We start from the raw sequence: 21,822 nt of genomic DNA, 5'->3' as shown, positions 1-21,822 counted from the left end.
TGCACTGAAAAGTGGGCTGTACAAAACAGGTGGCAAGAGGGGGGCGTGAAGCCAATGTCACCGTAAGGAATCCTGCCGTGACCCTGATTCGAAGCGGGGTTGCTGCGGCTACAATGCAGAGTACTGACCACAATCCGATCACGGCGAGTTACCGGACAGCCGTCGTGGTCCCTGTGCGACATGTTCCTCCCTCTGATTTGCCCCTTTCGGTTCAGTGAGCGCACGCTGTTGTTTTTCTCCTCCTACCAGCACGACGCTTTTCCCAAGTAACGCTGGAATTGCAAACATTTGATGACTGTTGCAAGTTTAAAAAGGAAGAGGACGAGCACGTGGTCTGCAGGACTCGAACCAGCGCAAGAAGACCCCAAAGGATTTCTAATGCATCATCTTAACCACTCGGCCGCAACTACAAGACTGCCTGTGCTCTCCATGTCCTCATGCCTAGTACACGTGTTGTGCATCCAGATGAAACTTTCAGCAAGCGATAGCTCACTGGCAAAAACTGTAGCTCCACAAGAAGAGCCTTACACGCCCAAGCAGGGACTTGAACCCTGGACCCTCAGATTAAAAGTCTGATGCTCTACCGACTGAGCTACCCGGGCTCCATTGCTGTGCCTCGCAAGTAAGCAAAGTTTAGGGTTACCGTGAGGTGGGGTTTGGACTTGTGGTTGGTTTAGATGTTGCTAAAACACAACAGGTTACTGTGAGGTTGGTTTTATGGTTGCTGTAGTTGTACGAAGCACGAAGAGGGTGCAAGTAAGTTACCTTCCACGTAGACACCGGGCTATCTTAAACGAATGACCAGGATGGAATTTATTTTTTTTATTATTTGTATATGTATGTTTCTGCAATTATGTTCGGTAAGATGACTTTCAATTTTGCCATGACATGCTTCGAAGCACGAAGATGGTGTGAGTAAGATAACTTCCACGAAAGCACCAGGCTCTCTTAAATGAACGACGAGGACGGGATTCGAACCCATGCATCCAGAGAACAATGGATTAGCAGTCCATCGTCTCAACCACTCGGCCAACTCATCATGCATTTAGCCACTTTTCAGATGGGGGCTGGACTATGGCACATAAGTATGTATTTGCAGCTATTTTCGGTACAGACAACATAACATTTTGCAGGAACATCCTTCAATTTTACTTGTCCCACCTACCTATGTTCCTATTGCCTAGACAGTGATCTACACCTACGTGCAAATGGCTTTTGCTTGGAAGCCAGCTATGCTCACCACTATACCACCAACGCTTGCAGATGTCTCTTGCCAGAGGAGCTCTTACTCCTCCTAAGGGTCCTCTTACACTGCAGATCCTCGTTAGTATAGTGGACAGTATCTCCGCCTGTCACGCTGAAGACCAGGGTTTGATTCCCTGACGGGGAGGCCCTTTTTTGTCTTTTACTTTTTTGCTGTTGCCTTTCACAATGGTGGCAACGGACTAAGTGATATATACAGCAGCCAAAGGAAATGCAATGGCCGGAAATCGAAACCCGGTCAACTATTTGGAAGGCAGCTATGCTCACCACTATACCACCACTGCTTGCAGATGTCTCGTGCCAGAAGAGCTCAAAAAGAATGCTTTCAACCAAGGCCCTCTTTGTCTTGGTTCTGCACTGAAAAACATGTCCAGCATATGGATCCCAACCATCTCAAGATGCACTAATCTACCCACATGTCATGGGACATCTTCACAAGAGTGGCGCCTGGCCATGTAATGTTACGGCAGCCAAAAGGTATACATTGGCTGGGAATCTACTTAGAAGCCAGCTATGCTCACCACTATATTACCAACGCTTGCGGACATCCTCTCACAGAAGTGTAGAAATTAAAAGCTTTCGACCGAGGAGTTCTTTGTGTGAGCGAAAAAAAAAAGTCAAGTATGGATGCCATCTCTTTCTGACTTTGAGGTTGGATAAAGCGTTCGAAGGTACAACCTCACCAAAAAAAAAACAGAGGTCAATAATTTCACTCTGCAGTGGTGGAGTTCTCATCTTCTGTCACCCAGTATTCACTGTAATGAGCTCCCCCGGTTTGAATGTCATTGCAAGGGTTGACTGGATGCAGCTCATGAAAGGGCAAGCTGACATTTTGTTGAATAAAAGCTGGGCTATGTGTAAGATTGAATGGGGTGCTTTGTTTGCTGCAAAACATGCTAATAACGTTCTGTTTGATGCACTGTTCATGTTACTGCTGATGACCAGTCGAAGGCTGATGAAGAATTAAGGAATATTAATGAAGAAAAAGCTGTCCAAGCCCAGTTTTCAACCCTCCTCTTGCCTCCTCGACGTGAAGGCGCCTATTTTTAAATAGCCAACTCTTGACAGCTGCTCTCGCTTACAGCCGTACCACCCTGGAATGCTAGAGGGCAATAGTGCACTTGCAGCAAAAGAAGTGGTAGGCAGAGAGTGAGAAAGGATCACTCGATTTTTGTTTTGTTTGTTTGTTTTTTCAGAAAAAGTTTGAGTTTTTTTGAGTTTTTCTTTTTTTGATAATTTCGTCCACTTCCCAGCAGCACTTTGCTGTCTGGGAAGTTTGTGTTCTGTTATGAGTGCAAATGTGGAAGGACTCAAACGGAAAGATATGGACATGGATAGAAAACGAAGAGGGCAACTGGATAATGGACTGGAAGTAGGACAACACTTTGGACACGGACAAATGGGCGATAAAAGGATCTATACTAAAGAAGCTACAGTGATTGTTCATATGACAGAAGTGAATGATGCTAGAGCAGAAGACATCATAAAGGCTCTGACTGAGAAGATAGGAAAAGGGAAGGTTCTGGCTCTAAGACCAAGAAAGGAAAAGGAATGTGAAATAACTCTGTCAAGTTAAGAGGACGGCGAGGATTTGGAAGATGGACTCATGATAAAAGGGAAGAATTGTAAAGTAAGACACTTACAAGTAAGAGAATATATTGTATATTTTATACATTTGCCGGCTTATATTGAGGATGATGAAATTCTGGATAAACTTAAGTTTAGGGGAGTAACACCTGCATCTGATATCAGAAGGCGAATGTATCCGGGTACAGACATTGCAGATGGTACAAGGTATTTAAGGGTTAAATTCCCGAAGGAGGTGATATCACTCCCAAACAGTGCAAAATTTGATACTGAAGAAGGAACACAATATTTCCGAATTATGCATGACCGTCAAGTGAAAACTTGTCGCTTGTGTATGGGTCCTGGACATGTGTTTAAAGACTGTCCTGATTTTAAATACTTTCAGTGTGAGGAGCAAGGACATTTCACAAGGGATTGCAATGCAGTGAAATGCCTGGATTGCAGAAAGGTGATGGTAAGATGTGAGTGTTGGATGGAGAAAGAAAATGTTACACAAATCCCAGAGGCTGTTAAGGAAGCAAGGCAAATGATGGATGAAACAGAGTTGGGAAAGATTGGTGAAGTTGAGAAAGTAATTATTGAGAATACAGAGAGTAATGCGGGAAATCGAGATGAAATGGAAGATAATTCACTGGGAGGAGCAATGGATGAGTGGGAGGTTAAAAAAATCACAATAGAATATAGTAAATGTATGAAAAAACAAAAAGAAAATGAAATAAGAAAGAAGCTAGATAAAGAGTTAAGAAAAGGGACAGAGGGTGAGGGAAACAAAGATATTGTAAGGTTACAAGATGAGTTAAAAATAATAGAAGAAGAAAAATGCAAAGGTGCAATAATAAGAAGTAAAGCAAAATATGCAGTAGAAGGAGAAAGATCTACACAGTTCTTCTTTAATTTGGAAAGCAATAGGCAAAGAGCTGAATTAATAAAAGAGGTATTAAATAAAGAGGGACAAGGAACAAATGAAGAAGAGAAGAATATTTTATAAAACAGATCAAATCAAAGGTAACAGAAGAAGACAAAAAATTTTGTGATGAAGAAATTCAAAAAGAAGAAATAGAGGTGGTTATTAAGCAATTAATGCCAAGAAAAAGTCCCGGTGTAGATGGCATAACAAATGAATTTTATAAATATTTTAAAAATATTTTAGTACAGATTTTAAAAGAGATCTATGAAGAGGTTTTTATTAAAGAATTATTGAGTGAAAATATGAGAATAGGAATGATAAAAATGATATACAAAGGTAAAGGGGACAAAAAAGATCTAAATAATTTTAGACCAATAACAATGTTAAATACAGATATGAAGATTTTAGCAAAAGTTTTAGCAAATAGGTTAAAAATAATTTTACCCAAGATAATTAAAACGACACAGGCTTATGGGGTGCAAGGAAAAAACATAACAGATGTGGTGAAAAGTATAAGGGATACAATAGACTATATGAAAGAAAAAGAGCAAGGTTTTTTTAATAGGTTTAGATCTAGAGAAAGCTTTTGACAGGGTAGAGCATGATTTTCTATTTGCAGTTCTTAAAGAGTTTGGATTTGGGGAAAATTTTAGGAAATGAATTCAGATTTTTTACACAGATATTTTAACATGTATAAAATGTAATGGCTTTTAACAGAATGTCTTCAACCAACAAGATCAATAAGGCAGGGATGCCCATGTATGCTTGATTATACACGCTGGTAGCTGAAACACTGGGATTGGCAATAAAATCAGATAAAAGCATTAAAGGGATACAAATAGAAGAAAAAGACAACAGAGAAGCTGTGTATCAATACGCGGATGATACTACATTGTTGGTTGAAGATATTCAGAGTATTAAAGGGGCGATGGAGATTTTAGAGCGATATTGTAAAGCATCAGGAGCTAAGGTTAATGTTGGAAAAAGTATATGCATGAGGGTGGGAAGAGTAGAATAAATAAGACAACACATACCCCTTAAAGAAGAAAAGCAACATACAAACATTTTGGGAATTTGGGTGGGGATGGATTCTAATAAAGCAGATATTTTATCATGTGATTTTTGTGTGATGTGATCATTTCTTTGTAAAAATGTAAATATTTGATTTTAATGAAAAAAAAATAAATAAATAAATCTCATCTGAACTCGGAAGCAAGGCAGGGTTGGGCCTGGTAGGGACTTTTGCAGCAAGTAGGCTGGGTTTACGATTGCTAAGCTAGAATCCTCTGATCCATAGTCATAAGCGTTATCCTTTGTGCCACTGGCACTCCGTTCAGCACCTTGTTAGCACATTGTTTGAAACAAGGACAAGGCTCTGTCAACCTGGAGTTCCGTCACCACACATTCTGCTTTGTTTTATAGCAAGACGTTGAGTGGATGGGATGCTCTTACAGGATTCCTGATAATCCCTCCATAGAAGACCTGAGATCCAGGGTCGGAGACTCTCTTCTCTCCAAGAGGAGGTTAAAAGCCATACTTTCTTTTATGCATGTTTTATCAGAGCACTTAGGTATTGCTACAGCTCAGAGACTTACAAGTGGAAGAGATTACGCTGCAAGTTGGCTGGGTGACTTCTAAGTGGTAGGGACTTTTGCAACAAGTAGGCTGGGTTTACGATTGGTGTAGCTGTAGTAGACGTTAATAAAAATCTAGCAGTTGGGGCAGCCTTTGAAACCAGGGGAGCACCCCACGGGCTCTGTGATTGCGGCCCCTTAAACTCGACTCACTCCAGAGTGGACCTGAACAGCTCCAGTGGGGGCGAAAGGCGACTGCAGTGCACTGGCTGACATCAAAGCAAAAAGACCGAAGCGAGCCAGCCAGGAGTCGAACCTAGAATCTTCTGATCCGTAGTCTGACGCGTTATCCAATGCACCACTGGCCCTGTCTGCTTATCTTTTCATCTTTATCTTGTTGCTTGTAATAAGGACACAGCTCAGTCAACACGGAGTTCATTCAACACGGAGTTCGTTCAACACATGCTGTCCTTCGTTATTATGACAAGTTGTGGTGTCGACAGGATGCTCTTACAGTGCATGTGACAGTCCCTCCCTAGAAGAACTGTGATCCAGGGTCTGAGACTTTCTCCTCTCCAGGAGGAGGTTACAAGCATTAGATTTATTTTTGTCAGAGCAGCTGCAACATACTTGCGTGGAGGCCCACAGCTAGGCTTAAGGGCAAGTGTCTGCAGGACCTTCCCTGGTGGTCTAGTGGTTAGGATTCGGCGCTCTCACCGCCGCGGCCCGGGTTCGATTCCCGGTCAGGGAACTTCCTTTTGAGCTCTAGCTATGAAGATATATGCGAACTGCACAGGCATGAAACGGCAAAAGACCTCCTTCGAGCCGGAGTCGAAGCAGCAACCTAAGGATTGCCAACAACACACCTACAGTCCTCCGCTCTACCAACTGAGCTATCGAAAGCTTATGAGAGTCCCACACAAGCCCACCCCCTTAAAGTTGCTGCAGTCTGACTGCCAGAAAAAAAAGGGCAGTGTCAAAAATGCTCTAGGCTTCCCATACCGGGAGTCGAACCCGGGCCGCCTGGGTGAAAACCAGGAATCCTGACCGCTAGACCATATGGGAGCTGCCACTTATGAGGGCAGTCTTGGCAAAAACTTCAGTTCTTTCTAAAACAAAATTACAAAGACAATATCATAATTTGAAAAAAGCAATACCAAAAGATTGGATTGAAATAATTGAAAAAAAATGAGTTGCGGGATAAGGAAGAATTACCAGAGGTCTATTTTAAGAAGAAAAATGGAGAAAAGATCAATATGAGCTTATGTACAGTTAAGAGTTTTTATGTTGTTTTTAGATCAAAGGCTTTATAAGACCTATAGCATTCAACTACTGGAAGGAAAGATATGAGGATTTAAATGAAAAAGAAATATGGGGAAATGTCAGAATGAAATATATGGAACCAATTTTAGAAAATTGTAATTATTTATTGAAACATAATTGCATATTAACAGAAATGAGATTGTGTAAAATGGGAATTGAACAAGATATAATATGTAAAGTGTTTAGGAAGGAAGGGGAAGGTTTATTACATTTTTTCTTCTATTGTGAAAAGTTGGAGGAATTATGGAAAAATTTAAGAAAATTGCTAAATCGTTAATAGGGGACATATATGTGGATGAACAAAAGAACTGGGAAAAAAAACATTTATTTGGTCAAAATGAATGTGGTATGTATGCTTTTAATCTATGTATAACAATTGCTAAGTATGTGATATGGATAAGGAGAAATATGGCTAAACATGATGGGAAGAGAGTGGATATATGGCGTATGTTTAAAAACAGAATGGAGATGGCTGTAAAATTGATATTCAACTATTTTATAGTACAAGAAAAGGAGGATGTATTTATAGAAATGATGGTAAAAGGGAACGTAATGGTTGAATACAAGGACAACATTTTAAGTTGGTTATGGGAAAAATATGAAGTCTAATAATGAGTGTTGTAAGTATCATGTGATTTTTGTGTGATGTGATCATTTCTTTGTAAAAATGTAAATATTTGATTTTAATGAAAAAAAATAAAAATAAATATATATATCTCATCTGAACTCGGAAGCAAGGCAGGGTTGGGCCTGGTTGGTACTTGGATGGGAGACCACCTGGGAATACCAGGTGCTGTAAGCTTTTTAAATTCCTTCATTTGGCAGCTAATACACTTCCCAAAATATAAAAAAAAAAAAAAAACAAACTCTGAATTCCTCTCTGAACTCTGGAACCAGCCAAGTCAGTGTACCCACTTCCCCTGATTCCATTCGGGGGAGAGTGGGTACAGTGACTTGGCTGGTTTAACTTAGCAAGAGCTGTTGGTGCCCCGGAGCAGAAACATAAAAAAAAAAAAAAAAAAAAAACAGGTAAACAATTGAGGGGACAAGGGCCAAGGGTCTGAGACTTTCTCCTCTCCAGGAGGAGGTTACAAGCATTAGATTTATTTTTGTCTGAGCAGCTGCAACATACTTGCGTGGAGGCCCACAGCTAGGCTTGAGGGCAAGTTTCTGCAGGACCTTCCCTGGTGGTCTAGTGGTTAGGAGTTGGCGCTCTCACCGCCGCGACCCGGGTTCGATTCCCAGTCAGGGAACTCCCTTTTGAGCTCTCACTATGAAGATATATGCGAACTGCACAGGCATGAAAGGGCAAAAGACCTTTCTTTTGAGAAAGAAAAGTTGGCTGGGTGACTTCAAAGTGGTAGGGACTTTTGCAACAAGTAGGCTGGGTTTACGATTGGTGTAGCTGTAGTAGAAGTTAATAAAAATCTGGCAGTTGGGGCAGCCTTTGAAACCAGGAGAGCACCCCACGGGTCTAGTGGTTAGGATTCGGCGCTCTCACCACCGTGGCCCGGGTTCGATTCCTGGTCAGGGAACTTCCTTTTGAGCTCTAGCTATGAAGATATAGTTGCATTAGTGTCTGAGTCTCTGTGGCGCAATCGGTTAGCGCGTTCGGCTGTTAACCGAAAGGATGGTGGTTCGAGCCCACCCAGGGACTAATCAAGCTTTTCTCTGCCTTGCAACTGCTAACACATGCACTGGAAATAGATCCTGAGCCACGTGCTGTCTGGCGTTACAAGATGACGTCAGGATTTTGAAGCAGAAGTTTGTTGTCCAGTGCCTGGATTGGCTAAGTTACTTATTCCAGTTGACTAAAACACAGCATCAATCTTTACACAGGTAGGGAAGGTAATGATCAAAACAGTGACTAGAAAGAAAGTGTCAGAAGCCTGGCTAGCTCAGTCGGTAGAGCATGAGGCTCTTAATCTCAGGGTCGTGGGTTCGAGCCCCACGTTGGGCATTTCTGTTACCTTTCTCTCTCTCTTTTCGGCAGCTTTCATTTGGATTCATCGAGCTTTCCTATCAAGACAAAGTTCAGCATTTCTACCACAGTTGCATTAGTGTCTGAGTCTCTGTGGCGCAATCGGTTAGCGCGTTCGGCAGCTTTCATTTGGGTTCGTCCAGCAGACCAAGTGAGACAAAGTTCAGCGTTTCTACCACAGTTGGTATGGTTAGTCAGAGTCTCTGTAGCACAATCGGTTAGCACGTTCAGCTGTTAACCGAAAGGTTGTTGCTTTGAGCCCATCCAGAGACGAGCACCCCGAAGGCTTTTACTGCCTGTCATAAACCCGGCTAGCTCAGTTGGTAGAGCATGAGACACTTAATCTCAGTGATGTGGGTTCAAGCCTCACGTTGTGTTTTTGTTAGCTTTCTCTCTTTTCGGCAGCTTTCATTTGGGTTCATCCAGCAGACCAAGTGAGACAAAGTTCAGCGTTTCAACCACAGTTGGTATGGTTAGTCTGAGTCTCTGTGGCACAATCGGTTAGCGTGTTCAGCTGTTAACCGAAAGGTTGTTGCTTTGAGCCCATCCAGGGACGAACGAAGGCTTTTACTGCCTTGCAACTGCTAACACATGCAACGGGCAATGATCCTGGGCAACGTGCTGTCTAGCATTACAAGTTGACATCAGGATTTAGCAGAAGTTTGTTGTCCAGTGCCTGGATTAGCCAAGTTACTTATTTCAGTTGACTTTAAAACAACTAGAATGATTGTGTCAGAAGCCCGGCTAGCTCAGTCGGTAGAGCATGAGACTCTTAATCTCAGGGTCGTGGGTTCGAGCCCCACGTTGGGCGTTTCTGTTACCTTTCTCTCTCTCTTTTCAGCAGCTTTCATTTGGATTCATCGAATATACCTATCAAGACAAAGTTCAGCATTTCTACCACAGTTGCATTAGTGTCTAAGTCTCTGTGGTGCAATCGGTTAGCGCTTTCATTTGGGTTCATCCAGCAGACCAAGTGAGACAAAGTTCACCGTTTCTACCACAGTTGGTATGGTTAGTCAGAGTCTCTGTGGCACAATCGGTTAGCACGTTCAGCTGTTAACCGAAAGGTTGTTGCTTTGAGCGCATCCAGGGACGAGCACCCCGAAGGCTTTTACTGCCTGTCATAAACCCGGCTAGCTCAGTTGGTAGAGCATGAGACACTTAATCTCAATGATGTGGGTTCAAGCCTCACGTTGTGTTTCTGTTAGCTTTCTCTCTTTTCGGCAGCTTTCATTTGGGTTCATCCAGCAGACCAAGTGAGACAAAGTTCAGCGTTTCAACCACAGTTTGTATGGTTAGTCTGAGTGTCTGTGGCACAATCGGTTAGCGCGGTCAGCTGTTAACCGAAAGGTTGCTGCTTTGAGCCCATCCAGGGATGAACGAAGGCTTTTACTGCCTTGCAACTGCTAACACATGCACCGGGCAATGATCCTGGGCCACGTGCTGTCTAGCATTACAAGTTGACATCAGGATTTAGCAGAAGTTTGTTGTCCAGTGCCTGGATTAGCCAAGTTACTTATTTCAGTTGTTACCTTTCTCTCTCTCTTTTCAGCAGCTTTCATTTGAATTCATCGAGCATACCTATCGAGACAAAGTTCAGCATATCTACCACAGTTGCATAAGTGTCTGAGTCTCTGTGGCTTAATCGGTTAGCGCGTTCGGCTGTTAACCGAAAGGTTGGTGGTTCGAGCCCACCCAGGGATGAATTATGCTTTTCTCTGCCTTGCAACTACCAACACATGCACTGGGCATAGAGCCTGGGCCACATGCTTTCTGGCGTTACAAGATGACATCAGGATTTAGCAGAAGTTTGTTGTCCAGTACCTGTATTGGCCAATTTTTTTATTCCAGTTGACTAAAACGCAGCATCAATCTTTACACAGGTAGGGAAGGTAATGATCAAAACAGTGACTAGAAAGAAAGTGTTAGAAGCCTGGCTAGCTCAGTCGGTAGATCATGAGATTCTTAATCTCAGTGTCGTGGGTTCGAGCCCCACGTTGGGCGTTTCTGTTACCTTTCTCTCTCTTTTCAGCAGCTTTCATTTGGATTTATCGAGCATACCTATCAAGACAAAGTTCAGCATTTCTACCACAGTTGCATTAGTGACTGAGTCTCTGTGGTGCAATCGATTCGCGCGTTTCGGCTGTTAATCGAAAGGTTGGTGGTTCGAGCCCACCCAGGGATGAATCAAGCTTTTCTCTGCCTTGCAACTGCTTACACATGCACTGGGCATAGATCCTGGGCCACGTGCTGTCTGGCGTTACAAGTTGACATCAGGATTTAGCAGAAGTTTGTTGTCCAGTGCCTGCATTGGCCAAGTTACTTATTTCAGTTGTTACCTTTCTCTCTCTCTTTTCAGCAGCTTTCTCTACCTTGCAACTACTAACACATGCACTGGGCATAGAGCCTGGGCCACATGCTTTCTGGCGTTACAAGATGACATCAGGATTTAGCAGAAGTTTGTTGTCCAGTGCCTGGATTGGCTAAGTTACTTATTCCAGTTGTTACCTTTCTCTCTCTCTTTTCAGCAGCTTTCATTTGGATTCATCGAGCATACCGAGTCAGAAGCCCGGCTAGCTCAGTCGGTAGAGCATGAGACTCTTAATCTCAGGGTCGTGGGTTCGAGCCCCACGTTGGGCGTTTCTGTTACCTTTCTCTCTCTCTCTTTACGGCAGCTTTCATTTTCATTCATCGAGCATACCTATCAAGACAAAGTTCAGCATTTCTACCACAGTTGCATTAGTGTCTGAGTCTCTGTGGCGCAATCGGTTAGCGCGTTCGGCTGTTAACCGAAAGGTTGGTGGTTCGAGCCCACCCAGGGACGAATCAAGCTTTTCTCTGCCTTGCAACTGCTAACACATACACTGGGCATAGATCCTGGGCCACGTGCTGTCTGGCGTTACAAGATGACATCAGCATTTAGCAGGAGTTTGTTGTCCAGTGCCTGGATTGGCCAAGTTACTTATTCCAGTTGACTTAAAATCAGCATCAAACTTTACACAGGTAGGGAAGGTAATGATCAAAATAGTGACTAGAATAAAAGTTTCTTAAACCCGCCTAGCTCAGTTGGTAGAGCATGAGACACTTAATCTCAGTGATGTGGGTTCAAGCCTCACGTTGTGTTTCTGTTAGCTTTCTCTCTTTTCGGCAGCTTTTATTTGGGTTCATCCAGCAGACCAAGTGAGACAAAGTTCAGCGTTTCTACCACAGTTGGTATGGTTAGTCTGAGTCTCTGTGGTACAATCGGTTAGCGCGTTCAGCTGTTAACCGAAAGGTTGTTGCTTTGAGCCCATTCAGGGACGAAGGGAGGCTTTTACTGCCTTGCAACTGCTAACACATGCACCGGGCAATGATCCTGGGCCACGTGCTGTCTAGCATTACAAGTTGACTTCAGGATTTAGCAGAAGTTTGTTGTCCAGTGCCTGGATTGCCCAAGTTACTTATTTCAGTTGACTTTAAAACTGCATCGAACTTTACACAGGTAAGGAAGGTATTGATCAAAACAGTGACTAGAAAGAAAGTGTCAGAAGCCTGGCTAGCTCAGTCGGTAGAGCATGAGACTCTTAATCTCAGGGTCGTGGGTTCGAGCCCCACGTTGGGCGTTTCTGTTACCTTTCTCTCTCTCTTTTCGGCAGCTATCATTTGGATTCTTCAAGCATACCTATTGTGACAAAGTTCAGCATTTCTACTACAGTTGGATTGGTGTCTGAGTCTCTGTGGCACTACCTGGATCAGGATCATCTGTCTCAGTCTCTCTCCTCGTCCAATCGTTGCTCTCGCTCTCCATTGTGAGAATGGACGAGAGCCAATCTCCGCACTCGCTTTCCATTGTGAGAATGGACGGGAGCCAATCGCCGCTCTCGCTCTCCATATTGAGAATGGATGAGAGTCAATCGCGTCGCGGCATATGCAAATGAATGTCAACACCGCTGTCTTCTGACGAGAGCACATCATCATATAACCTATCAAGGTAAGTTATTTTTGTCAACGTCTATATCTACTGATAAAAGTTGTTTTGTCGATTGTAGTCTTTTGTTATGTCAGTCTTGGCCTCCTAACGCTGATTTATAATTTTATGACAAGAACTTTAACAAAAGTCACCCTAAGTTCACGTTTTTGTGCATAGTGTCAAAGTTCACGACCCCGCACCCTGTTTAACATTGCAGACTTTTGATACACTTGCAGAAATCATTGATTTTGTTCGAACGTGTCTTTAAATTAATAACTGTATCTAAATATACATGCATATACACTGTATATACGGTTGTTTGGATGCTTCAACAGCTCCCTCCCCCCGTATTTCTTAGCCAAAAACAAAATAAAGTTTACACAAAAATATATACACCGGTATGTCCTACACTTAACTATGTGCATAATACTTTTGGTTTGGGGGTGTTCATTGTTATTTATTTTTATTTTTTTATTATTTGTATCACCAAAGCCAACCATGCGGTGAGTGGCAAATACAGAAGTCTAGATATTATTGAAAGTCTTTGTAGTATTATTATGGAATGCTTTAAATATGATAAGTCATATATGTCTGTGTGTTTTTGTTCTCCATTTGTAGGAGAGCTGCTTGGTGTTGACTACCTGCATTGAACCCAGACTCAGAGGAAACAGAGGAAATGTTGGAGGATGTGGATGAAGGTGGGGAAGAAGATGAGGGCTTCGGGGAGGACGAAGTATATGATATAACTGTGCCAAGTCTCTCAGATGACCCAAACTTCTCCATCTCCTCCCACTTCCTACCCACCTCTGAGCCCATTGCCATTGCCCCAGCTGCTGTCTCTTCCATCCACCCTGCTGCCTCCACCGCCCTGGCAACTAACTCCTCTATCCATCCTCCAGCCTCCACTGCCCTGGCAACTACCTCCTCTATCCATGCTCCAGCCTTCACCGACCTGGCTGCGACCTCCTCCATCCACCCTCCAGCCTCCACCACTCGGACTGCCACCTCCTCTGCTGTTTTCACCGGCCTGGCTGCTGCCTCCACTGCCTATCCTGCTTCTGCATCCACCCAGTCTGCTGTCTCCACTGCCCTGGATGCTGCTGCACGCTCCACCCAACCCCCTGCCCCCTCCATCCAGCATGCTTCCTCCTCCCAAACTGCTGCAATCACCATCTTCTCTGATGCCTCCTCCCAACCTGTTGCCCACTCCACCCAACCTACTGAACCCTCCACCCAGCCTGATGCCTCTGCCACCCTGGTTGCTGCCTCCATGTTGCAGCAAAGCACTCCGACATCTGAGTCTGGTGTATGTAAATATCTTGTAACCCATCTATGTTTACGCATCTAACGCATCAACAATCTGTGTTTTGTGCCTATGTTTGTTATATATATATATATGTGTGTGTGTATGTGTATGTTTATGTGTGTGTGTATTATAATTATTATTTTTATTTTTTTAGGCTGTGGATGGCTCAGGTGTACCAGGTATGGACAGAGTGGACAGCCTGGCAGATTATCTTGTGGACCTGAGGAATCAGCCCTCCCTTGTCCTCACCAACCAGCAGGTAAGGAATATAAACCCACTCTTTGTTCACTCTTTAACTTGTCATACTTGCTTACCTTTTGCACATTTTGCTTTCTCATTTGGCATGTATTATCTGCTTTCTCTGCTTAGGTGAGCAACATTGTTGCTCTTTGGCAGAACCTGCTGGACTATGACAAGCAGAGGGTGGTGTTTGCAGCCAGGCATCAAGCAAAGCTGGACACTGGGAGGTTTAGGTCCCCGAAGAAGAGACAGGAGTTTACCCCAGGAGTGGAGAGTTTGAAGAGGCATGCCCTGACCACCTCTGCCCCACTTGCACAATGGCCAGATTGCTGTCGCTTGGTTGAGACTTTTTTTGTCAGGCTCTGTGCCATACATAGAACACCCAAAAAGAAGGGGACCGGCACAGTGTCCAGATGGGATCTCATCCTGGCAGACTACAGGAAAATCAGGCGCAGCATTTTGGCCAATGCTATAGTGATGAAGCAGACTAACCTTCAACTGGTGGATGTGAGTCACACCACCCTGGTACAGTGGCATAATAAAAAAGTTAAACAGCAGGACACTGCAGTTGTGATGCAGGGGCTGCAACTTCCAAGCCGCTTGTCTGTGGTGGCTGACCCCTTATTGCCTGCCAATGTGAGCCCCCCATCTCCACCACCTCAGCCAGGCCCGGCCCACCAGTACCACTTGGCCAGTAGCACTGTGGGCCAGGCTAAACTAAAAAGAAAAAGGACCATTTTGCCAGACCCACCGGCTTTGCCACCTGCTCAGATGCAGCAAGCCCAACGGCAACTTATTCCTGCTCCACCACCAGGGACTCAACTGGTCATGCTGATGCCAGTGGCCTCACAGGGGTCTATGCTGGCTTTTGGGTTTGGCCTCCCTTCTGCCCCTCCTGCCATTCCATCCGCCCCTGGTACTGCTGTCGCTCCCGTTCGTAAACTGACCTGCAAAGTACAGCATAATACATGTAAGAAATGTGGGCAGTTTAGAACAGCGGAGACTGGACACAGCCAGTACAAGGGCATTAAATACTGCCCCTCTGTAGAGGCATTGCCGAAGGAGCAGTGGTTGGAAAGAATTAAAAAAGGAGAAAAATAATAAAACTGTTTCAGAAGACCTGGGCACTTCCTGAAGTGTTTATTTTTATTATTGACATTTAAATATTTTCAGGGGTCTTTTGTTTTACTTGTAAATTTTTGTTACTTTAAATTATAATTAAAAAATTGTAAATTTCTAATTTATTTGTTTATATCATTTATTTTGCAATTGAAGTTATATTTGCTTATTTCATTTTGTGTTGTTATTTATTTTTGTTTAATTTATTGTAATTTTTTTCTCTTCTTTTGCACTTGTTTGCACTGCTGTTGAGCTATTATATTGTAAATGTAAATAATTGGCTATGACTAATTTTAAATAAATGTTTGGTCATTTTAACTGTTTCTCTGTTTGTTTGTTTTTAGTTGGTTGTGTTTTGCTATAGTATAATTCAAAAAATTAAATAGGCACAAAATGAAATAGTCCAGAAAATAATGTTTCAATAAAGAAACTAGTTTGTAGTTTCTCTATACTTAGCAAAATACTTAGCAGAAATGTACTTAAAAGCAAATATATTTATATATAAAAAAACAATAAAATATGTAGTATTAATCAAATATTAATAGTACAAATAAATTATTAAAAATGAAATAAAAAATATTTTCCTCTTCCGCCCCTTTTTCTTCTCTTCTTTCTCTTTTTTTCCTCCTTTTCTTCTCTTTTTTCCTCTCCTCCCTCTCTTCCCCCTCCGTAACAGACTATTGTTCCCCAACACTCACCAATGTATATAAAGCAGAAATGGGAAAGGGAAGCCAATATAAAAATAACAAATGAGGAATGATTAACTATTTGGGAAACACAGATGGTCACAATTAATTCAGATTCATGAAGGGAATTTATTTGGACAAATGTAATCAGGTTCTTTATAACACCTGAAATCAAATACTTTCAAACTAGAGATCAAAAAAAGGTCAATGCTGGAGAAAATGTGGAAATGTATTGGCAGATCATTTCCACATATTTTGGCACTGTAATATTATACACACCTATTGGCAAGATTTAAATAAAGAGATGAATGCAATAATAGGATTGAATCTGGAATGTAATGCAATTAAAACTATGTACCTGGGAATTTACTCAGCAGAAATACCAAAAAATGATGTGTATCTTCTTAACACACTACTAACAACTAGCAAAAAGGCCATTACAAAGAAATGGTCCAAGGAAGATCCTCCATTTGTAGGCGAATGGTATGATATTGTTAAAGAGGTGTATGACATGGAAGTACTGACATTTACCTTAAGACAACAAGACTATAAAATGTCTGCATACTGGGGTAAATGGTTGAGAAGAAAAGTATTGTTTTAATTTCATTGTGGTGCTTTTATTTTATATATGTTTGGAGCCTGTTGATCTTTGTCACGTAACCCTTAACATAATTTTATATAGCAACATTTTATCAAAGATAAATATGAATGTAAATAAGATTGTATTCGGTGACCTTTAACACTTGTATGTCTTTTTTGTTTCCATGTTCCTTTAACAATGTCTGTTTGTTTGTTTGTTTGCTTGTTTTTTATTGCTGTTTTGTTTGTTTTGTTCTAAACTGTTTTGAAAAAGGAAAAAAAAATAAAATGTATCATCATCATCCTGACACAAACTCAGCATGTAGTTTTGCTGCTGTTAGATCAAAAACAACAGCTGCCATTCATGTTCATACACTGTAAAAAAAATCTGTCTTTATAAATAACGTCTTTCATTTTACACAATCTTTTTTCATTAGGCTAGCTGCCTAATTCTCTTCAAAGAGCAGCTCTCATACAGAGCCCGTTATTTCAGTGTTTTTTTTTTCCAGGATATTGTGGATATTTGTGGATTCCTTCTTTCTTGCTCTCGGCTAATCACATGGAAAATTGTGGAATTTGATCATTGAGTTGTTTTTCCCTGTCATTTTCCTTTTTTTCTTATTTATTTCAACTATCACACACTTTTCAGGTGAAGGGGAAAAGTGTTGCACTTATCTGAAAAATCTTTTTATGTATTAAATAATGAAGTGTTTTTTTTCTTTTAAAGGATTACTTGTTTTTATTTTTTGTATACTTTATTTTTATTTCTCTTTTTTTTAAGAAAAAAACAAGAAAAAAAACATATAATAGATAAAAAAAATTATAAAAATAAATCATAATAATAAATAAAATAAGTAGTACAATAAAACACCGGAACTTAACTGAACAGTTGACTGGTCGCACATTTCCTTACAGGTCACATTAACAAATACATATAGAAATCAGATTACACTGTGTAAAGGCACAAGTACAATCCATTTCTCCCAATATTGCAGGTATTTGTCCTTTTGTAGTTTTAAAGAAAAAGTCATCCTCTCCATATTTTGAACATTGGATATGATATCCAACCATTCAGATTTTGTAGGGGGTTCCAGTTGTAGCCACTTTCGAGTCACAGTTTTCTTACTGGTTGCTAGGAGTATTTTTAATAAATACTTGTCTTTTACCGTTAAGTTGGCTGCAATATTTCCCAGGTAAATTGTTGTGAAAGAAAAGTCCACATCATCACCAAAAATATTTTGTATTACTTGCATTACGTCCTGCCAGTATGACTGAATGGCTGGGCAACTCCAAAATATGTGAAAGTGGTTTGCCAAGTCTTCTCCACATTTCCTCCAGCACTGTCCCCTGTCCTTCTCCTGTGTTTGCATGCATGTTAACTTGGGGGTTATAAAGTATCTGGTAAGATTCCTCCAGCAGAAATCTCTCCACATACCAGAGCTGGAAGAGGTGGACTGCACTGAGGAGATATTCAACCAATCTTCCTCTGAGATAACTAGGTTGGATTCTCTCTCCCATTTTAGTCTGATGTCATTTGTTGAGTCTTCCTTGGTGGATTGGATGGCAGAATACAATTTTGAAACAAGTCTCCTATTGTCTTTGTTCTTGTAGATGTCAATAACTAAGTCAATTAAGTTAGGGGGATGGCTCTCCAAGCATCTAATCTCTCTATTAAAGTAGGTCCTGGTTTGCAGGTACCTAAAGAAATCACATTTGTCCAGACCATACATATCTGAGATTTTCTGAAAGCTATCTAATTCCCCATTTGAGGAAATTAAACTAAAAGTAGTGATGCCAAACCTATACCAAGTTTGAAATCTCCCATCAATTTTAGCTGGTTTAAAGTCAGGGTCAAATGCTACCCATTTAATCAATCTAGACTGTTTTTCAAGTAGTGGAGAATTACACTCTTTAAACCAGATTCTAAGGGGAACTTTGGACCACTGATTTAAGCTATTTAAATAGTGTTTATGTAAAAACTTGCTTCCCAATAATGATTGTAGTGGGATATCAATTTGTGAAGTTTCCAGGTCTTTCCATTTTGCTGTGTATTCTGGGTTACAACAGATTAATAAGGGTCGTAACTGGGCTGCTTTGTAATAGTCAGACAAGCAAGGCAGTGATTTTCCCCCTTTCTCCTTAGACAGTTGCAATGTTTTATATTTAAGCCAAATCTGGTCAATGCTAAATATAAATACTCCCAACGAGTCAAATGCCTTTTCATCATCTAAGCTAATAATTGCTGCTCTGGTTTTCTTTTTAATGACATGATCAGTAACGTGTAGCACTCGCCTAATATTATCTTGTGTCTGCCTATCCCTTATAAATACGGTTTGGTCTAAGTCCACCAATTCTGGTATTATATCTTCCAATCTTTTAGCTAGTATTGATGCATATAATTTATAATCCATATTTAATACAGAAATCGGTCTAAAAGAACTACACTCCTTCTTATCTTTACCCTCTTTAGGAATAATCGAAATGATTGCCTCACTCCATGTTCTTGGTGGTTCACCACCTTTAAGCATGTAGTTAAAACACTCATAAAGCATGGGAATTAACAGGTCTTTGAATGCCTTGTTCCACTCAACTGGGAAGCCATCTGAGCCAGGTGTTTTATTTACTTTTAATCTTGAAATCGCTTTCCCTATTTCCTCTTTTGTAATCTCTGCCATTAGGGATTTATTCTGTGTTGTGCCTATGGAGGGTAAGTCTAATGATTCTAAGAAGATATTTATTTCTGTGGGTTTAGTTGTACTTACTTCACTATATAGATTTCTGTAATAGGTTTTAAAAATGTTATGGATATCATCTTGTTTGTGATTAATTTTATTAGTTTTAGGATCTCTAATTTACAGGATAGTCCGCTCTGCCTGCTGTTTTCTAAGCCTCCAAGCCAATAACTTCAAAGCCTTTGGGCCGTTTTCATAATATCTTTGCTTAGTAAATTTGGCTTTTTTCTCTAATTCTTCCTCATATAGTTCATTTATTTGCTTCTTAATACTTTTTATTTGGCTTAAGATATGAGGTTTCTTTTTCACAATATGTTCTCTCTCTAAGGTTTTAAGGCTCTCCTGCAAGTCAAACATCTTTTTACATTTTTCCTTTTTCTTATGTGATGTAAGGGCTATGAGTTTACCCCTAAGCACTGATTTTGATGCATCCCATAAAATACTTGGTGATACTTCCCCATTGTTGTTGTTATCGATGTAATCCTTTATTTATTTTTGAATAAATTCTTTATATGTACTATCATTCAGTATACTTGTATTAAGCCACCACAGTGAGTCGTTCTTTTTGTTATCTAAATGTATAGTTAGATAAATAGGTGAGTGGTCAGAGATATCTCTGGTTCCTATCTTGCAGTCTATAAGCCGGTGTCTGTCTGAATTAAAAACAAAGAAGTAATCAATTCTTGAGTAGGAAATTTGGCTTGCGGAATAGAATGTGAACTGTTTATCTAATGGATGGAGCTCCCTCCATACATCTATCAATCCCAATTCCATCAACAGTTTTTTAGTTACCCTTGCTCTAGAGGTTAGCCTCTTTAATTTATTAGAGGAATCAAGCTTGGGTTGCATCTGGGCATTCCAGTCTCCTCCACATATCAAAACTCCTGATGCTTCAGAAGCTATTAATTGAAAAACTTCTCTTTTGCATGAGTTGTCTTGCTCAGGGGGTATGTACACGGTAATTAACGTAACTTCTTTTTGATCTAAGAGACCCTTAACAAAAACATATCGACCCTCTTTGTCTGCAAATTCAGCAAGCAGGCGGAAGTTCACACAGTTATTAATTAATATTGCTACCCCTCTTCGTTTTCCCTTCCAATAAGATGAATAAAATACATTCTTAAACCCTTTTTGTTTTAGTTTTTCGTGTTCTAGATTATTAAGATGCGTCTCCTGCATAAATATAACATGCAACTTTTCCTTTTTCATCTTTGCAATAACCTTGCTTCTCTTGATTGGATTGTATAAACCATTTACATTCAGGGTAATCACCCTATATTCCTGAAACTGCATGTGATCTTGTAATAAAACACTTTCTGTAAGGTATATGTTATTCGTGACCAAGTCTGAACTACATATGAACTAAATAAAATAAAATAAGAACCCATAACTTTACAGTTGGAAATAATAGAACTAAACAGAATGCATATAAAGACCTCCATTCGAAGCAATGAACAGTTCTTACTTCTTAGTGTAGGGGAATAGTCTAGGTAAACACCAGAGCCCCTCTTCAGTGCAGCCTTAAGTGCCCTTATGGGTATTCTGCGTGCACTTACGAACGTCAAAAACAAAAAAGTCTTTCCCGTATTTGTCGGTCAACTACATTATTTACTAAGGGCGATTTTACCCGTTGCAGATCAAGAATTGAAATTGTAACAAAATTGAAGACTTGAGGTAAGTAGGATAACAGCAGCGGCCTACGTGAGATAACAGTCTAAATAGAGTAGGGGGAAGAAAAAAAAAAGGATTCAGTCTTACTCCATCCCGATGTGGGTGTACGCGGCTGTCCCCTGGCATAAACTAGAATGTCCGTAACAAACAGCTGGTTCATTCACCAATTGTGTAGTTTACGGTCATTTGCCACTCGTAGTTAACAAATCCTAAACCTTTAAATCTATCTTTATCGGCGAAAATTCCGTAGCCTCTCTTTAATCCAATCCTGACGGGTCTGCCGGTTTGTTGTATTCTTAGAGCGCTGCCAGCCGGTCGTCCGCGCTTTATTCAAAACCTCAACTTCTGAAGATGTCTCGGGGCCAAACTGGAAACCCCTTTTCTTCATGTCCTCAGTCGCTTCGTCTGCGCTTCCATAGGTGACCGGCCCGCCGTCAAAGAACACTCGCAGTTTCGCTGGCGGTGGTGTCTGAAATCGTATTCCCTTCTCTTTGAGCATCCTCCTGATCTGAGAATATGCCTTCCTTTTCGCCAAGGTTTCAGCAGGGTAGTCATGATCAAAGTAGATCCTGCCGTTGTTGTAAAAGATTTCCTTTTTCTTCCACGCAGTGTGCAGAACCATTTCCTTAACTTTGAATTCTTGAAAGTACACAATCACCGATCTTGGCTGCGCCTCGTTAGGAGGTCTTGGTCCGAGCGCTCTGTGGCATCGTTGAATCCCGAGTTCAATTTCAGCAAGGTCCAGTTCTTTTTTAATAAGATTATCAATGAATTGGTACATGTTGTTATTTTCAGCGCCTTCCGAGATCCCGTAAATGCGAACATTATTACGTCTCGAGCGTGCTTCCAGGTCCGTTAACTTCATCTGCATTCTTTCCTGGGATTGTAGTGACTGGCTCAGAGCT

At 41.1% G+C, this 21,822-nt stretch overlaps 1 protein-coding gene and 10 non-coding genes across 11 annotated transcripts; 8 read left to right on the top strand and 3 right to left on the bottom strand.

Moving 5' to 3' along the window:
- Positions 1-529: 529 nt before the first annotated feature.
- On the bottom strand, positions 530-602 carry trnak-uuu (transfer RNA lysine (anticodon UUU)). The gene has a single exon. It is a non-coding gene; the product is annotated as a tRNA-Lys (tRNA).
- A 5,408-nt stretch (positions 603-6,010) lies between these two features.
- On the top strand, positions 6,011-6,082 carry trnae-cuc (transfer RNA glutamic acid (anticodon CUC)). The gene has a single exon. It is a non-coding gene; the product is annotated as a tRNA-Glu (tRNA).
- A 65-nt stretch (positions 6,083-6,147) lies between these two features.
- On the bottom strand, positions 6,148-6,234 carry trnay-gua (transfer RNA tyrosine (anticodon GUA)). Its single transcript is given in 2 exon segments — positions 6,148-6,183; positions 6,198-6,234. It is a non-coding gene; the product is annotated as a tRNA-Tyr (tRNA).
- A 90-nt stretch (positions 6,235-6,324) lies between these two features.
- On the bottom strand, positions 6,325-6,396 carry trnae-uuc (transfer RNA glutamic acid (anticodon UUC)). Its single transcript has one exon. It is a non-coding gene; the product is annotated as a tRNA-Glu (tRNA).
- A 1,841-nt stretch (positions 6,397-8,237) lies between these two features.
- On the top strand, positions 8,238-8,311 carry trnan-guu (transfer RNA asparagine (anticodon GUU)). The gene has a single exon. It is a non-coding gene; the product is annotated as a tRNA-Asn (tRNA).
- A 230-nt stretch (positions 8,312-8,541) lies between these two features.
- Positions 8,542-8,614, top strand: trnak-cuu (transfer RNA lysine (anticodon CUU)). The gene has a single exon. It is a non-coding gene; the product is annotated as a tRNA-Lys (tRNA).
- Positions 8,615-9,373: 759 nt separating this feature from the next.
- Positions 9,374-9,446, top strand: trnak-cuu (transfer RNA lysine (anticodon CUU)). The gene has a single exon. It is a non-coding gene; the product is annotated as a tRNA-Lys (tRNA).
- A 1,756-nt stretch (positions 9,447-11,202) lies between these two features.
- trnak-cuu (transfer RNA lysine (anticodon CUU)) lies at positions 11,203-11,275 on the top strand. The gene has a single exon. It is a non-coding gene; the product is annotated as a tRNA-Lys (tRNA).
- Positions 11,276-11,385: 110 nt separating this feature from the next.
- On the top strand, positions 11,386-11,459 carry trnan-guu (transfer RNA asparagine (anticodon GUU)). Its single transcript has one exon. It is a non-coding gene; the product is annotated as a tRNA-Asn (tRNA).
- Positions 11,460-12,164: 705 nt separating this feature from the next.
- trnak-cuu (transfer RNA lysine (anticodon CUU)) lies at positions 12,165-12,237 on the top strand. Its single transcript has one exon. It is a non-coding gene; the product is annotated as a tRNA-Lys (tRNA).
- A 1,010-nt stretch (positions 12,238-13,247) lies between these two features.
- LOC130222706 (uncharacterized) lies at positions 13,248-18,139 on the top strand. The gene is made up of 4 exons (XM_056455234.1): positions 13,248-13,890; positions 14,045-14,149; positions 14,287-15,100; positions 18,126-18,139. The coding sequence occupies exons 1-4, from the start codon at positions 13,261-13,263 to the stop codon at positions 18,137-18,139; spliced, it is 1,563 nt and encodes a 520-aa protein (XP_056311209.1). The 5' UTR covers positions 13,248-13,260.
- The last annotated feature ends 3,683 nt before the right edge of the window (positions 18,140-21,822 follow it).

Source organism: Danio aesculapii, chromosome 4 (genome assembly GCF_903798145.1).
Source record: "Danio aesculapii chromosome 4, fDanAes4.1, whole genome shotgun sequence".
Taxonomy (NCBI): domain Eukaryota; kingdom Metazoa; phylum Chordata; class Actinopteri; order Cypriniformes; family Danionidae; genus Danio; species Danio aesculapii.
This window is presented reverse-complemented; position numbering and strand designations above follow the sequence as displayed.

Bases quoted from the DNA above. Each gene is read 5' to 3' on its own strand.
- LOC130222706 (XM_056455234.1), top strand. From the start codon at position 13,261: ATGTTGGAGGATGTGGATGAAGGTGGGGAAGAAGATGAGGGCTTCGGG. The intron at 13,891-14,044 runs GTATGTAAATAT...TTATTTTTTTAG, and splicing joins CTCCGACATCTGAGTCTGGT to GCTGTGGATGGCTCAGGTGT. The intron at 14,150-14,286 runs GTAAGGAATATA...GCTCTTTGGCAG, and splicing joins TTGTCCTCACCAACCAGCAG to AACCTGCTGGACTATGACAA.